A 16,943-nucleotide genomic window follows, 5' to 3' on the forward strand; every position below is an offset into this window, starting at 1 on the left:
CAGCCTTTGTCAGGCTCCTCCGGCGAGGCAGGGGTGCCCTGGCCTGGCCCCCTGGACCAGGGAGCAGGAGGTTCTCCCTGTACCCCTACAGTCGTGCCTCGTAAGTTCTCAGCGTCCTGCCGAGATCCTCCTGCTTCCTGGGACACCCGCACTTGTCAGTGTGGCCTTGGCACCAGGAAGCTCCCATCTTCCCAGTGTGACAGCACGGACCCGCCCTCCTAGTTCCGCCCAGGCATGGCCTCACAGCCACCCTACGCAAATATTTCCGTGACTCCCAGGCTCTGCCTGAGACATGGGATTACCCGCAGTCAGAGAAGGGCCCACCCCCCTCGGAGCATCCTGGAGCTGTCACCCAGGGCCCCACCTTCATGGGGCCACCTGTCCTCTGTGACGGCTTCATTTCTGGCCATGACTGGGCCTGGCCACCCCTGACCAGTCACATAGTTTGACCTCCTCCCGGGGGCCACTTTGGAACCGGCTCCTTTGCTGCTTCATCCTGGGCTGTCACTGTCACCTTCACCGTTGGGTCAGCTCAGGCCACTGGGCTCCTCCGTGGGAGCAGTCGATTGCAAGCCCTTCTCCTCAGCCTTGCGGTGCATTGGCAGAAACGTCTTCCTTTTTAAGCCTAAGAGGGGTGTTAACGCAAATCCTTGTGACGTGCCGTCACTGCTGCTTTGGGATTGGTGCAGCGTACACCCTGGAGCGGCTCTCAGGCGGAGCAGGTCCATTCTCCATCCTCACCGGATGGCTGGACGGACGGCAGCCTGCGAGTGGCCTCCCAGATCCAAGCCCCCTCTGAGTCTTGTCATTTGCAGATTGCAAGAACACATCTTTTCTGAAAAACAAAAACCAGCCTGAATCCTTAAAAATCTCGATGTTGAAGAAAACACAACTCTTCTAGACCAAAGAGACTAAAGACCCCAATATCCAAAAAGGAAAGAATTCTGGTGCCGCCCACGTTACCTTTTTGTGACCCGCATTTTATGATTTATTTCAAACACTTATGAAACAATGTTCAAATAAACAGATGCTGATTTTTTGAAATAGTGACAGAAGCGACATGAGTGAGATCCTGAGGGGGGAGTTCCCAGGTGGCATGTGGGGGTGCGGGGGACGCTGGTGTGGCCTGAGTGTCAGGAGGGGCTGTGCTGAGGTGGCACAAGCTCCTTGCACTGGGGGCAACGCAGGCGGACGAGGTGGGGGCCATGTCGTTAGGCTTGCGACTGAATCTCACCTGGTTTAAGGACAAAGGAGGTGTGTGCACGTTTGTGTGTGTGTGCGTGCGTGTGTGTACACCTCAGAAAAAAGAGCTAAAGTAAATGTGGTAAAACATTGGCAACCAGGGACCCCCGTGATGGGTGAATGGGTACTTGTGGTATTATTCTTGCAACTTGTCTGTAAGTTAGGAAGGTTGGGCGGAGAGGAGAGTGTGTTGTGTCTCCTTTCAGCCACAGAGAAGGGTTGGACTCTGCAAAGCCGTGACTCATAGCCCTTTTGATGTCAGGGCCATTCCCGCCCTGCCCAGGGCCGTTGATGGAAACCTCAGGGCGTGGCTGTGAGCCGGTGGCCTCCGACCCACCACAGCCCTCTGTGTCAGCCTCTGGTGTCCTGGGGCTGCGTGGTGTCTGGTTGAGTTCGGGTGGGAGGCACATCTGCACCTGTGCTGGTCTGAGGCTCAGGAGAGCAACAAGATGGGTGTCCCGGCGACTGGGGGCTTCCCGTGGTCTCTGTGCCACACGGTAGCCACAGACGTCCCTCCTCTGAGCACTGACGCCAGGTGTGCGCGCTCCCCCTGCCCCCCTCCACCCCTCCCCCTCTGCTTCCAGCCTCACTGGCCTCAGTCTTCTTGTCCTCCAGGCCCGCCCCAGGCGGCTGTCCTTTCTGCTCCTGCCTGGCCCACTTCTCCTCTCAGCCTCGTTTTTCCCTACCTGCGCATCGCCTGCTTGCCTCTCCTAGAGGAGAGCTCAGATACCACGGAGGCAGGGCCTCTGTAACCGTCCCACTTAGAAGGGCACCTGGCGGTAGCAGCTGCTGCTTTCTTATCAACTGTCATCGCTGACTGCCTTCAGCATGGGATGTAATGGGAGTGAAGGCCCCAGGCTGTGAGCTGCTCGCCTCTGTCTGGGTAACGGCTCTTGTCCAGGTACCCGCCTACCATTTCTAGTCTGAACCTTTAAAACCCTCGTACCCGTGATGTTCTCTAGTCTCCTGGAATATTTTATCTTTTCCCAAAGAGCCGGTTTGGGGAAATCCTCAAACGTTTTTCTGTTTCTGAGACGTCATCGGTGTGACCCTACGTCCCTGAACAAGTGTAAAGCAATTGAAGATGTCCCACCATCTCCCAACAGGCTCCCAACAGGCCGCACTCTCCATGCATGTCCTGGATGAGTGACTGATCCTTCGCTGGGATCCGCTAAGAGGTCACTCGCAGTCACGGTGGGCGTGGCCCTGGCCGTGTCTGACCTGGCCAGGAGCTCCCGTGAGAGCACTCTGTGTCTCCCCTGAAGACCTTCGTGGGGCTGTGGTCCTGCTCTGGCCTGTGTGGGACTGTTCACCCTGCGTGATCTTTCCCCTGCTGTGGGACCTTCCCCCAGGGGGCCTCCCTTGTCCTGGGCCATGTCCTGTGCCTCCTGGCATGTCACCACGTGCCCTCTGTGCCCGTGGGGTCTCTCTTTCTGCCCTTTTCTCTCCTCGGTGGGTACCTTCGTCCTCAGGTGCTGACCCTCCGTGTGGGGCCAGCCAGGCCCCTCCACCCTTGTCCTGACACCAAGGTTGTTGCCAGGGTCGGTGCACGTTTTTGGTCTACGATGAATCTTCGTGTAGCAGTGGCAAAATAAAATGCTTACGGACGAGAAGCAGAAGTGACAGCAGGGTGTTCCCGCACTCATGGTCCCTAGGTTTGGCACAAGCCAGCTCCTGCTGGGGGCCAGCGAGGCAGAGGCCCCCCAGGACAGTTGCCCTCCTGGCCTGCTGGGCTCTGATGGGCGGGTGCTGAGTCATCAGACCTGCTGGGGAGGCCGGCCCCTCCCTGTGGAATCAGGTACTCAGTCACTGCAGTTTCCCGCATTCCTTCCCAGGGGATGCCTGGAGCAGGGAGGTGGCTGGGGGGTCCTGGGAGGGCCCCTCACTCCGGAGGACTCAGGCGGCTGGATCTGGGTCTGGAAGGAGCTCGGAGGGCCCGGCAGCTCTGCAGTTCTGAGACTGCGACCCTCCTCCAAATGGCCACGCACTGGCAGGGGCCCTCGGTTTGCTCGGTCCCTTTGGGGTGTGCTGGCCAGTGGACTGTTTCGCTGAAAGCAGATGAGAAAACCTCAAAATGCATATTGTGAAAACTAATTGTGTGCACATAGAGTTTAGGGTTATCAGAGAGCAAGGCTGGTTGTTGTTGCAGCACTCTGTGACAGCCCCGCAGTCCGTGGCCAGGTGGCTGGGTAAACAGCGAGTGACCCACACTCTGGCTACTGTTGCGATGTGCAAAAGGGGAGGGGGGTACACTGACACTCGTGTGATGAACCTCAAAAAACTGCTCAGTGAAGAAGCCCGGACAGAAGGCCACAGCATGTGATCCCACTTACACAGTGTCCAGGGAAATCCACAGAGACAGACAGCAGTTCACGGTCCTCCAGGGCTGGTGGGATGGGGAGTGAGTGCTAATGGGACGGGGCTGATTGTTTTGAGTGTTGGAATGTTCTGGAATCGGGCGTGGTGGTTGCTCACACTCTGTGCCCAGGCCCGGGCTCCAGCAGCTCCCTGTCCAGCTGCCCCTCCTTTTCCACTGGGAAAGGGTGTTGCCACATGGATTGAGTTCCTCTCTTCACCTAGAGATGTGTGGCCACGTTTGAGGTCCCCAAGAGCACAGGAGTTTTAAAGCTCAGAGTGGACGGGTGTGCAGGGTGACTCACCACTGACCGGTCACTCGGGGTAAACACTGGGTGGGACAGGTGAAGAGGGCTTGGCCTTGTTTGCAGATGCCTCTCTTTTGACGTGGCTTGTCCCTTCTGTGCCCTGTCTGCTGTCCCTTCTGCTGCTGGCCCTCACCCCTCGCCACTCCCTAAGCCTCTTCCACTGCCCGGCCACCAGGCTCCAGGGTTTGCGGTCTCACTGCCCCAGGTGTGGCGGGGGCTGCCCTCCCATGCCGGGCTGCGTGCTGTCCGCTGCCCCCTCCGTTTCCTCGGAGCCCTGGCAGTCCTGTCGGGTGGTGGCTTCCAGCACTGAGTTACCCGGCGTCCTCATGCTTGCTTGGCAGCGCTGGGTCTGAGCTGCTGTTTTAAACCCGCTTTTTGGACTTTAGGGCCTGCCTGTGCTCTGGGCCCGGGGCCTGGATTCCAGAGGCCCAGGACACCAGCACTCTGAGAAGGCCGGCAGAAGTGCCCAGTACCAGGGCAGGGGGCGGCCTGGGAAGGTGTCACTGCCTCATGCTGTCCTTTGAGCTCAGGAGGGTTGGAGAGGGTTACTGAGCCCAAAAACGAGATGCGGCCCCCGTTGACTCGGCTCTGAAGTCCTTCACCAGCCGTCTTCAGGGACCGGGAAGGACAGTGAGGGCAGCGACATTACCACTGATGGCTGAGATTCCCCGCGCTCCTGGGGAGCCTGGTTTGGGGAACAGCCTAGTCCCTGTGGTGGGGTGGCCGTCCTTTGTACCAGCTCAAGGCACCCCGCAGCCTCCAGGAGCCCAGTTCTCATACCACTGCCCTGTGCATTTCGTGTGCAAATGGCTTCCTGCAGCCGCTTCTAAAATGCAGTTTAAAAGTCCACAGTGGGCTGGTTTGTGCAGCCACTGGCTGACAGCACAGCCCTGGGCCTGGGGACGGGGGCGCTCCGGCAGGGAGGGGACAGCCTGTGCAGTGGCCTCACGTGCTCTCTCAGCCTCAGGAAATCCTTTTCTCAAGGATTTGCTGCTCCTTATTCCTGTGTTTTTCTAATGTTTTCCTGAACTAGTTTTGTGTGGCCTTTTAAGGAACTACGTGCTTTCACTTTGATCTTGACGTGAACTTGTAATTCTTGGTGGGGATTGGCCCACGGCGTAGGTGCATTCCCCCGGGGGGGACTGGCAGGACTGAGCATAACTGTGTCCACCACTTGCTTGCGTCTCACGACGCTGATGCCCCCCTCAGGGGCCGTGGGGACAGAGGCGGGTATTTGAGGGCCGTGCCTGCAGCCCCGAGATGGGAGAGGGACCCAGGGCCCCCGACACAGGAAGACCCCGTGTCACAGGAACACAGACAAGGCGCTAGGCAGCTTCCTGATCTCAGAGCCATGACTGTTTGGGAAATTTACAGAACGCCATCAGAAAAGCACAGAGAAGCAGGGAGCCCAGAGCCGCCCTTCGTGGCTCTTGGTCTGATTCTCAGTGTCCAGAGGCAGGACCTGAGTGTTTGCGTTTCCTGTGTGCGCCGTTGTGACAGCAGGTCAGATCAGCAACACTGAAAGGCCACAGGCGACGACTGGGATCCCCAGGTCTCCACGGGCTCTGGTGGGAGCTGGGGGCCCCTCCCCATGGGGTCCATGCAGGACAGGGCAAGGTGGCGGCATTGTCTCCGTGGCTGTCCTGGACGGTATCTACTTCTCTGTCCCAGTGACTTCCTTTCAGCCAAGGAAGGGAACCATGCTTCTTCATGCCACCTTCTGGCCCCCATCCTCCTTGGCCCGTTCCCCAACATATCAAACCATCGAGTCAGGATGTGAGAGTGAGGTTGGGGCCGGGAGAGGCTGAGTGAGACGAGCGTCCTCTCCTGCTAGGGCTGCTCAGCCTTAGCTCAGCCCCTCAGCGTGTGGTTCAGCGTGTGGTTGACCCCGGGTGGTTATGGCTCCCTCCAACTGACCGCAGGAAGCCAACGCAGAGGCAGGGCCTGATTGCAGCTGCCAGGTGACTGTCTGAGCTCCTTGGAAGTGCTTGCTTCCCTTTCCTCACTTCCCTCGACAGAAATATGTGTGTCTGACGCAAAGCCAGGCTTTTGGGAACACGGCCCAGCAGTGCAATGAGAGTGAGAGTATCTCAGGACCCAGCCCGGATGGCTGGAGCAGCTCTCCCGTGTGCCGTCTGCGAGTCAGAGCCACCCAGAGAGAGAGCCCCCCAGGAGGCCGCTTCTGACCCCACACGGGGTCCAGGCTCTGCGGCCACTTATCAGGTGCTGATTGGGCTCCTGTTCTACTGCTCGGGTGGGGCTGGTGGACCCGTGGGCCATGCTGATTGGCAGAGATCCATCTGCAGACACTGGTTGTGGCCAGTGTTCCGTGTGCCCTGTGGTCACCAGGGCCAACACAGCACCAGCAGAGAGTGGGTCAGCCAGGTGACCAAAAGAAGTTGGCCTGTCCCAGGAGCCAGCCATGACTTCTGCTGTGGGGCCATCTGGAGCCAGCGGCGTCACTGCTTCTGCAGGGTCTCGTGATCCTGGCCTCTGAAGACCGTCTGGGTCATGTGAGCTGCGGAGGCCCCGCCGTGAGCAGGGGCGGCACGACCTGGGGCAGGCAGCAACTCAGGGACAGTACTGCCCGCAGGTCAAGGGCAGGGGCCAGCCTCCTGCTCCATTTGTGTCCACACCACATGGTCAGCACCCGCCACTGAAAATGGCCCTCAGCAAATATTTGCTGAATGAGTGAATGCGGCCCGGACCACCATTCCAGCACCTCCCCCTACAGACAGGGAAGCAGCCATTTGTCAGTGGGGGGTGAGGGTTGGGGGGGTCCTCCCTGCCCATGCTCCTTGACACCCAGGCTGCATGGAAGTGGCCTCCAGGTGACAGCCACACCTTTGTGTTGCCACCTTCCAATTTCTTCATCTGTCTCTTGGAAATGCACCAAGGAAGCCACAGTGTCCCTGAAGCTTTGCTGCTCTGGAGAAGTGCTGGGAGAGCTGTCTGGGTATCCCGTTGTCCCCAGAGGCCCCCGGTGGCCTGGGCCAGGCCTTGGAGCACTGATCCGGCTGCCTGCCCGTCAGCCAGTGTCCCTGTGGGTCGGGCAGGCTCACTCCCTGGGTTTTAGCCAGTACATGAGCCGGCCTCCCAGAAGCGCATGGGGCCTGCAGCTGGGCTAGTCTCTTCTTTGTGCTTGTAACTCAAAGGTGACACGTGGGCCGAGAGGCCCCTTTCCCGCCTCCCTCGGGATTGAGAGGCTCCCCACCTGCCTGTATGTCCCATAGGCAGCGTTCTCTCCAAGAAGTTAGTTCACTCTGGCGCTGCCTGCGCCGAAGCGGGAGGGGTGGGGCTGGTGGTGGCGGTTAGCTGTGAGCCAGACGTGTGTGCTCACAGACTCAGACTCGACCAGCCGCACGGGCTGAAGCTTCGTGGACGTGGGGACTGTGGTCTTCTGCCTTTGTCGTGAACCTCAGCTCTGATGCAGACATTTGAGGACCCCCTCCCGCCTGTCACTCCCAGACACCAAGCGATCGTGCATTTGAGGGCCACATCCCCTGTCCTTCTAGAATTTTCCATTTCCTCTTGGTGGCATCACCAGGAGAAGCAGCGTGCCCCTCCCCGGCCTCCAGTGCACCTCTGCCTGTGGGTCACAGGACCTGGCTGGGTGCAAACCTCCTGCAGCCCAGACCACGGGGTCCCCAGTGCCTGGCCACCAGTGGCCCCTCGGGTCTGGTGGGGTGACAGGGATGGCATTCAGGGTGTTTCACTTCCTTCTGCCTTCTTTTGTTTCCTGCCATCCCACCTTTCCAGGAGACGTTCTCTTCCAGATGGCCGAAGTCCACAGGCAGATTCAAAATCAGCTGGAAGAAATGGTGAGTCCCAGCCCCGCAATGCCAGTTGGCCTGTGGAAGGCCAGGACAGTCTGACATTCGGACTTCTGTTCAGTGCTCACTCCCAGAGTCCCCACCTGTCCCTGCAGGGTTGTCGGCTCACAGATCAGACAGGCTGCAGTTTCCCATGGGGGTGCCTGCCTGCCTGTCTCTGGGGTGGGTCCCTGCCTCCTACCCCTCCCGCCGAGTCTCCCAGGCCTGCATGTTGGCATTGACTGCTGCTGTCTGTTCTCTCCTTGTCCAGCTGAAGTCCTTTCACAACGAGCTACTCACGCAGCTGGAGCAGAAGGTGGAGCTGGACTCCAGGTACCTAAGTGTAAGTAACCTCGCCCACACCTGCTGTGCCACCTCCCCCTGCTCCCCTCAGTTGACTGTTGAAATCCTTCCCCCAGGCCCCCCACCCCCACTGAAGGGTTTTCAGCTTCCTGTGAGCATCCCACCCAGCGGGCTGCCCGGCCCCCACATTCCTGCCCGTTTGAGACGGAGTGCAGGCCTAGGGGTGAGCCCCGCCTGCCCGTTCCACTACCCCCGCCTGACGGCTGCTGTAATAACGACGACGCCGTGATGGAGCCGCTCATGGAACTCACAAACTCCCGCTCTGACCTGCTGTAACTTCAGCGAGTTCCTCGTGCCCTGTCCTTGCCCCGTCACATCTCCCCAGCCGGAGAAGAGCAAGGGCACCCGCGTGCACAGGGGGCAGGAGGGGTGAGGCTCGCCCGGCTCCCCCAGGCCCGAGCTTCAGCTCTGGGAGCCAGGCTGCCGTGGCGTGGGCAGGGCGAGGCCTTCACTGTGTGGTCCTCACTCGGACTCCCAGCCGGGCGTTTCCCGCCATCCCTCGAGCTCTAGCCACGGCCGTGGAGGGAGAGCCGGAGGGGCATGCCCACTCATGGGCCACTGTGTTTTGTGTTGAATCTCAGGCTGCACTGAAGAAATACCAGACGGAGCAGAGGAACAAAGGAGACGCCCTGGACAAGTGCCAGGCCGAGCTGAAGAAGCTCCGCAAGAAGAGCCAGGGCAGCAAGAACCCTCAGAAATATTCGGACAAGGAGCTGCAGGTAGGCGGGGCCGCCTGCCGCGTGCTGGGGCCCTGGCGAGGGCCACGCGGGGCGCACGTGCAGTCCTGAGTGGTGACTCATCCTCCACAGCAGGACTTCTCACCCGTGCAGCAGACAGTGAAGGGGGGCTGCCCTGTCCACACGCAGCACTCACCTCCTGTCTGCCACAGGGTCTGAGGTCAGCCCCTCTTGATGGAATTGGGCAGAGCCAGGTTCGCTGTCCTGGTAGATTTTGGGGGCAGCGAATGCCCCATGTCCCGGAGCTGGCAGGATAGCCGGTGTGGCCCAGGGGTCCCCTGCCCAGTTCTCATAGCGTCGGTGGGGTGCTGGAGAGCTCTCCAGCAAAAGAACAGAAACCCAGATGGAATGTTCCCGCCCCGTCCCTCTGCATTCCCACCTGGGAGAGAGACCTCAGACTGTTATTCTAATCAACTCACGCTCACCCGCCTGGGCCAGACCTCCAGGCATGCAGACTCTCAGCAGTCCTGCAGTGTGAGGCAGATGGCACTGGAGGGCACGGGAGGGACATGCCCTCGTGTCAGTCATGTCACTGAGCATCTCGTCCAGCATCGCGGGCGTCATGTGCTGAGCGGGGCAAGAATTTAGGACAGCATGGCCCGCGACGGGCCTGGCCCCGATACGCCCAATTCACCAGGACGCCCGGCTAGCGTGCCATATCCGGCCCAGAGCACCTGCTCTCCGAGGTCACCCCACACCGTCCTTGAGTGTGGTGTACAAGGGCAGCCCGGCCTGCTGCGCCTCTGTGTGGGGGGTCACTGGTGGGGAGGATGGACTGGGCACTGGCAGACGAGAGGCGTCACCCGGTCTCTGGCCAGCAGCCGAGTGCTAGTACGGGAGCAGGAGTTCCATTCCAGCTGCTGTGCCGGCTGCTGCCTGCAGCGTCTTCTGTGTGTTCCTTGCAGAAATGCAGTGACACAGTCTCTGCCTCCTGAGTGTGCCTTCCCACATTTTCGTGCGTCAATGGACCTGTCACCACCCTAAGGCCTTCCCACCCGCAGCCCTTAGATGCTGCCTCGGTGGGCGGCGCTGGAGTCATTTCCGTGAACGAGGCCCTGGGAGTGGCATTAGGCTGAGGACTAGAAACACACACACTGCTCATCTGGCCTTTTGCTTTTCTGTCCCACCTTTGAAGCATTTCGCCATCTTGCTTCCTGAAAGCCTTGAACAAGGAACAGCCCCGCCCCCTGCCCCGACTGGGAAGGCAGCAGCGTCCTCAGTGCTTGTGTGATTGCGTTAGAGCTCCCTCTAACGGAACCCCTGGGGGGGGCTGGTGTGGTGGCCGGGCAGTGGGACAGCCTGTCCAGGTCCAGCCGCCCACCAGGGTGGCCTAGGAGCCGCACAAGCCTCTCTCATCAAGGTCTTTTTTTAGGGTAACAGTTTAATCAAGATACAATTCACGTACCATCTAACTCACCCATTTAAAGCGCATAATTCAGTGGTTTTGAGTATATTCACCGAGTTGTGCCCCTGTCACTGAAGTCCATTTTAGCATGTTTTCCAGAGCACAGAAGGAAGCCCCGAGCCCGTCAGCAGCCACTCCCACGTGGCATCCCCCTAGCAGGCCCCCGTCTACGGTCTGTCTCTGTGGGTCCCTGGTCTGCACATCATACGAATGTGGCCTTTTGCGTCTGGCTTTTCACGTTCAGCTTGTGTTCAGGCTTCACCCAGGTCGTGGTGTGGGTTGGGCTTCGTTCCTTTGTATTGTCGAGTATCGGTGCTTCTTTCCCTTTTACGGCGGTGAGTTTGCAGGCTGCATCCTGAGCTGGGCCCTCTCCTTGAACCAGCTGGCCCTCCTGTGACCTCCTGTCTGGGAAAGCAGAGGGCCGGCGAGGTTGGAGGCAGGTGGGCTGGCGGCATGTATGGTGTTCATTCCTGCATGCTACGAAGCTGCTCAGGCTGAGATCCAGTCTGCTGAGTCATTGCGACTCTGCCGCATCCGGTTCCCAGTGGCCCACTGGGAGCCCTCTGCAGGAGAGCCCAGGTGGCCCCCCCATTCTCCCTGCTCCACTCAAAGGGTGGGATTTCTCCCTCAGCTGTGCAGGGACTCCCCAAACCCTCATCTGTCCCTGTGGGAATTTGGAGGTCCTTTTCTCCTTGCAGAGGGCCTCCCGGCAGGTCCCCAGCTTGGCATGATTGGCCACATCCACCCTGGCCTTCGCAGCCTCTCCTTGGAGATGTCTGATGCTGACCTTTCTTCCCATGTCCAAGGGTCACTCCACGACCGAGACTCCCCTGTGCACAGTCCACTCAGGGCAGCCCCACCGACCCCCAGGGAGGCCCTGTCACGTCCCCATCTCTGGCCCTGCCCTGCGGCTCTCCATGCCAGGGGTTGTGGCTGAGTGGCCTCCCAGAGCTTGCTGCAGCTTCTCTTTGCCCCGTGTGGCCGTCCCCACCATGTGGCCGTCCCCACCGTGTGGCCCTGGCAGTTGGGTTTTAGTCCCGGCTGCTCTCCTTTTAGCCCTGTGGTCATGGCAAGCTCAGGATCCTCTCTGCCTCAGTTTCCCCACTTGTGAGATGGGGTACTTCCGCCACCCTCTTCCCCTGAGCTCTGACAGGAAGGGCCCCACCCCTTCTCCTGCTCACTGGCCCTTTCCTCTCGTCTGCCTTCTGCAAGCCCAGCCTCCTCTGGTCCTCAGCCTTCTAAGTCTTATCATGGTGATTTTTCCCAGATAACTGAATTCCTTCTGGGAGGTGCAGGGTCCTGTATCCACACACGTCCACATAGTACGTGCTCAGTTATTTCAGTTACTGGTTTAGGGGAAGCAGAGAGGCAGCCTGACCACTGTGTGTTCTTTGCTCCCCATTGGTGTAGACCCCCAAGAGGCTGGGTTGCGCACCCTCAGAGTCCCTCACCCACATATGTGCTGAGGGGAGGGGGCCCATGGGGCTGATGCTCAGAGCTAGAGGGAGGCCTGGAACCAGCTCTTGGGGTGGGTATGTGTGACCCACCCAACAGCCTTGAGCTGCCCGAGCAGCCAAGTGTTCCTTGGCACCGGGGCCATTCCTTGTGGCTCTCGGAACCACAGGATGTCACGGTCACTAGACCCACTTGCTTCTATCTCTTTGTGCCCCCCCCCATGTGTGCCCCTTGGCGGGTCACCACGGACTTCAGTGGCTGTGCTTAACCTTGAAGAAGAGGTGGGAGCGGCAGGTGGGCCTGTGCACTGTCACTGGAGTGGGGAGCCATGTCCTGGTCCCCGCAGGTGGCACAGGGGCCCCGCTGGTGGTCTCTGAGGTGCGCTTGGTGGAGGAGGTGGTGTTCCCAGACCGTCTGAGCCCCCGCGACTGCTTTTCTCGGGTGTGGGCGCGGCTGGGAGACTCGAGCACATGGGTGCGAATGTGAGCTTGCTCAGAGCTTGGGAGAGCTGAGTGAACTTTCATGAGAGTCTCTCGATCTCCGGGGTCCCCCCGGCCCACTTGAGCTTTGTGAGTGTGGGACAGTCATGGGGAGGCCACGCAGAGCACCCACCCAACAGAGGCCCACCTGCTCTGCCCTCTCCTGCCCTGTGTGCTGCTGGGCACTGCCAGAGCCTCGCCCACCTGGGCCAGTGGCCAGGCCAGCGGCCCAAGCTGCACAGAGGACAGGCTGTGCCCAGAGCGGTGGTCGTTGCCCATGAAGTGGCCAAGGGGGTAAAAGTCATCGGACTCTGCCTCAGAGAGAGAGGAAGATGGAGGGCGTCCATCTGTCCATCTGTCCATCTGTGGTGAGTTCCCGTGGAGCGGGACTGGGTCACAGCGGCCACTTTCAAGAACTGCTGATAATTGAGACTGTGTTTTGGGATTTCTGTGAAGAGAACCGGCTTTAATTATAGGTTGGGGAACAGGTACCCAGAGGCATTTGGGTTGCTAACTAGGACGGAGGGTTCTGTGGCGGAGGAGGGGCTGCTCCCAGCACTGCCCTCACAGCCGAGGGCTCTCCCCAAGGTCGCGTGCAGGAGGCCACAGTGGACACAATCCGTGCGGGACGAGCCATGAGTCCAGTGGGCTGTGTCACTCTGGCCACTCTGACCTTTCCGCCCCCAGTGTCTCAGCCAAGCCTGAGTCCCCTCCATGGGCACGTGGGTATGAGTGCTTGCACTGTAGCCCCAACACCAGGCTTCTCAAAGCTTCTGGGTGATTCTGACCAGCAGCCAGTTCCCCAGCCAGCCCGTAGCCTCCAGGGTTTCTGACTGAGGATCTGGGCTGGGGTGTGGCTGTTGCAGAGAGCTGCTGTTCCCAGTGAAGCTGGTCAGTTTGGGGCCAGCCTGCTGGCCCCAGGGCAGAGCACCAGCGTCCAGAATGTCAGGGTTTTCCGACATGGTCCTGCTGTTGGGGAGGGCGGAAGGCCAGCCCACCCACCCGTGGGGGCTGAGGTTCCCAGGGAGCACAAAGCCGCAGGGACAACCCGGGGGCCCTCCAGACCCACCTTCTCGTTCCCTCTCTGAGACTCCGGCCTGGCGGGAGGAGGAGTGGGGGGCAGCCCCGGCTGGTCATGGTACAGGGGGGGGAGGTGTGGCGTCCCCGCGGTGCCTGCCTTAGAAAGCCATGCGTGCGGCTCTGTAGTGGCTGCGTGCAGGCTCTAGTTGGGCCTGCTGTTGACCAAGCCCAGTGGCTGTTGGCCTTCAGTCGGCCAGCGTCCCCACCCTGAGTTCATTTGTTCCGGAAGGCGCTCACATCCAGATTGCGGTCTGAGAAAGGGGAACGATGCCTTCTATTTAAAGGGATGTGTAATTAACAAAGCAGAAACAAAATAACCATAATTTAGGTCGTCAGGGAAGATAATGGCAGAGGCTGGTCCCGTTAACGTGTGGCGTTGGACGACTTGCTGGTAGCTGAAGCACTGTGTGAATCTGCTGTGCTCGGTTTAAAAAGCTCTTCAGCGATAAAGGTGTCTGTGGACAAGCCCCCTACCTCCCACCCCCATCACCACGCGGGACGTCTCCTGTCTTTGGGGTAAAGTCACAGTCCCTGTTGGAAATAATGAGAATGGGAAACCAGAGGTGGCATCGGTCTGGGGGGGGGGGGAGGAACTCTTCCTGGGGAACAGGGTGACCAGGCAGGACTCTGCTCCTTTAAACCCCAGGACCTAGCTCCCCGCCTCCCAGGTGGGGGCGTGGCAGCGGCTGGGCCGGCATGGAGGGGGCCTCCCAGACAGCACTGAGCCTGCCAAGTGCCGGGGCCTGTGCAGTTAGCACTGGGAGAGGTTTGAGGGCAGCACCGGGCACCAGCACCTGTCACTGTCACTGCACACCTGAAGTGGCCACATTACAAATGTAAACAGAAACAGGTGAAGTCAGTTGTAATAATTGTCTCATTTAGCCCAATACAGCTAGGATGTTTTCCCACACGGAATCTTCCTGAAAATGGTAATGAGACGTTTCGCATCTTTTCCTACGAAGTCTTTGGACAGTTGTGACTTTCGCACTTGCAGAGCCTCCTGGACCCAGGGAGGCCCCTCCTGGGCCAGGCCGGGCACTGCCCCATGCACCCTGTGGTCCAGCCCCTCTGATTTCCAGATGAGGAAGCCGAGACCCAGCCATTCTAGCAACTTGGCAGAAGTCACCCAGCAAACCAGGCATGAGAGCCCGGCGTCCAACCTCCTCCAGCTCCTGGAGCGCCAGAGTGGACCCCAGACTTGGAACAGTGTGGACCCTTAAGGGGTCACGCGCTCCCTGGCAGCCACCCTGAGCCTTTCCTCAGGGGTGCCTGTGTGCTGAGACCTGTCCCCTTGGCTCTTGGGGACAGAGGTTGGTCTGTGGGCCTCGGCTGTTTGTCAGTGTGTCCAGCTGACTGGTGTGGACGGGAGCAGCCCCACACGCCGTCCTGGGCCTCTGTGGAGTCCTGGGCATAGGGATGCCATGGGCACACACCTACCAGCACATGCTGAGTGCCGGTGTGCCTGTGTGCTGGGGCAGGATGTGGGCAGCTGGGATATGTTGGCCATGGGGTGACCCCCCCCCCGTTGCCAACATAATAACAGCTGTGGGCCCTTTCCTAGGAAGATGGGAACCCCGGAAGCCTGCCAGAGAGGCCCCAAGCTTCATCCCTGAGGGTGTTCACATGCTCATATAGCTTAACAGCCAGGGCCGTGGGCACGGTGGTGTGGAAGCCCTCTGCTCAGCCCCAGCCCCAGCTCCAGTCCGCTCTGAGCACTTGTGTTTAAGGGAGACTTTAAGGGCTCTCTAATCCAGTGCTCCGCAGCCACAGCCCCTGCCACACCCATGGCCCAGCAGCTCCAGGCGTCTCCTGCTGACCCCAGGCCGGCCTTCTGGCCTTCAGCTGAGTGCCACCCCCATCAGACCAGGACTGGTCTGCAGGCCCCAGGGAAGTCAGCGGCTGCCACCAGCAGGTACCTAGGGTCAGAATGCAGCCTGGGTTCTTGCTGTCCCTCCCAGGACATCACAGCTAGTCGGGTTCCCTTGTTGTCCCCTTGGAGTAAGTTACCCACGGTAACAGCTGGGTTACACTCATTCATAAGCGGCAGGGACCTAACGGGCAGCATACGGTTGGCTTTTGAGCAACGTGGGGAAGCCACAGCAGCCATATCGGGTGAGGTGGATCAAAGGCGCTGGAGTTTGTTCCCGAGCACCCCTCCCCCACTGCTGAGTCACCGGCTTTGGAGGGAAGAGGAGACATATGTTCTGGTCACTTTTGTCTTCTTGGATTACAGGGCTGTTCAGCCCAGGGTGACTAAGTGGGAGCAGCCTGTGGGTCTTAAATGTTCTCAGCTGGGTGTTTCTATAGTGCTGTCGCCATAGCACCCACTAAGTGGGAGGGGGGAGCAGGCAAAGGCAGGGCGACCAGGACCTGGGGGGCGGGCTCAGGCTCGGGCCACTCAGCGGCCTGTTGCTAAGTCGAGGTGTAGCAGGCCGAGTGCTGTCTTCTGCACTTTTCCAGAGAATTCGAACATTCCTCCACTTTGGGGAGTGTTTCTGCCCAAACAGTGGCCTGGAGCCTGTGGAAGTGGGATGTCCTCCCACCCCCCATCCCCTCGAGGGGCAAAGCTCTCAGTTGGCCTAGATTTCCATGTTCTGCCCGGTGAAGTTGTGGTCTCACTGCAAGGAGCTCGCATCCTGCAGGAGGTCAGGACATGTGTTCCTCGAGGAAGTGGTGGCTGCGTGTCCCCGCCGGCTGGGTCCTGCCCTGGCCAGAGAGCTCGGTGCTAGGGCTCGGGGCAGAGGCACAACCCAGCACCCCTCGGCTGTTGCAGCTCACGGCCCCCACCTGGGCGGCCATCCCTTGGGGCTGCTCCCCAGCAGGCATGGTCCCCAGGGAGACGCGCAGTGGCCCACACAGCCTCTGCGCGAGCTGCGTTCTCCACCAAAGCTCCTGTCTCCCACTTGAGACCTGTGTTGCTCCAGCTGGTCACCAGGCTCATTTGAGTAAATGGAAATCTTAAAACGCCACACCCTTCCCTGCTCTTGAAGCTGCCAGGCCCCGCTAATGAGGCCAGCACTCTGCCTGCGCGTCCAGCATGGGTTTCTCTCCACTCCAGGGAGTGGGGAGCTGCTGTGAAAGATGTGACCGCAGCCTGGAAACCCAGAAACTGTGGGCAGGCGGCCGGGCGCCCCAGGGGTCCGCGCTCGGAAGGAGCTGTTCTCAGCAGTGAGCTCAGGGCCAACACACCCAGGGGGCCCCGCGTCCCGGTTTACGCCGCTCTCCTGCGTAACCGTTTGGAGCTGGGCCTTTCCTTCTCCAAAGGCCCCGTTTAGATGACAGCTGGCATGGAGGTCACCACTCTGGGCAGCCTTTCCCCCAAGGCCACCTGGAGCCTTTCTTAGCACTTCAGCCCGTCTCACCCGGCCAGCGTCTCCACTTGCCTGGCTCAGCTGAGCCCTGTACCCTCCCAGACCTGGCCGCCACTGGAGGTGGTGGGGGACTCTGGAGGGAGGGTAGGAGCTGGTGACACCAGGTCAGGTGGATTGGAGTTTTCCGGGAGGGGGTGGTGTTAAACCCCAATCTTCTCCCAGAACCTCACAGAGGCATCACCCCTGGCTGCCCCCTTAGAGGCTCGTGGGCACCAAGCCCTTGTGTGTGTGAGCATGGGGACCAAGGAGGTGTCCTTGTCACGGGCTGGTTGACACCTCTAAGGTGTCCTGACCACTGATGCCCCTCACAATTCCCAGTGGGGGTAGGGGTGGAGG

At 60.0% G+C, this 16,943-nt stretch overlaps 1 protein-coding gene across 4 annotated transcripts in view; it reads left to right on the forward strand.

The window, feature by feature from the left end:
* BAIAP2 (BAR/IMD domain containing adaptor protein 2) overlaps window positions 1-16,943 on the forward strand; it is a 65,446-nt gene that overhangs the window by 31,608 nt on the left and 16,895 nt on the right. For all 4 annotated transcript variants that reach the window (XR_013991934.1, XM_081028698.1, XM_081028697.1 and 1 more), the window contains exons 4-6: window positions 7,665-7,726; window positions 7,989-8,060; window positions 8,662-8,799. Coding sequence is in view for 3 of the 4 variants with exons in the window: in XM_081028698.1 (XP_080884824.1) it covers window positions 7,665-7,726; window positions 7,989-8,060; window positions 8,662-8,799 (272 nt within the window). In the remaining variant the exon portion in view is untranslated. The remainder of the gene's footprint in view (window positions 1-7,664; window positions 7,727-7,988; window positions 8,061-8,661; window positions 8,800-16,943) is intronic.

This window comes from Rhinolophus hipposideros (genome assembly GCF_964194185.1).
Source record: "Rhinolophus hipposideros genome assembly, chromosome: 20".
Classification (NCBI taxonomy): domain Eukaryota; kingdom Metazoa; phylum Chordata; class Mammalia; order Chiroptera; family Rhinolophidae; genus Rhinolophus; species Rhinolophus hipposideros.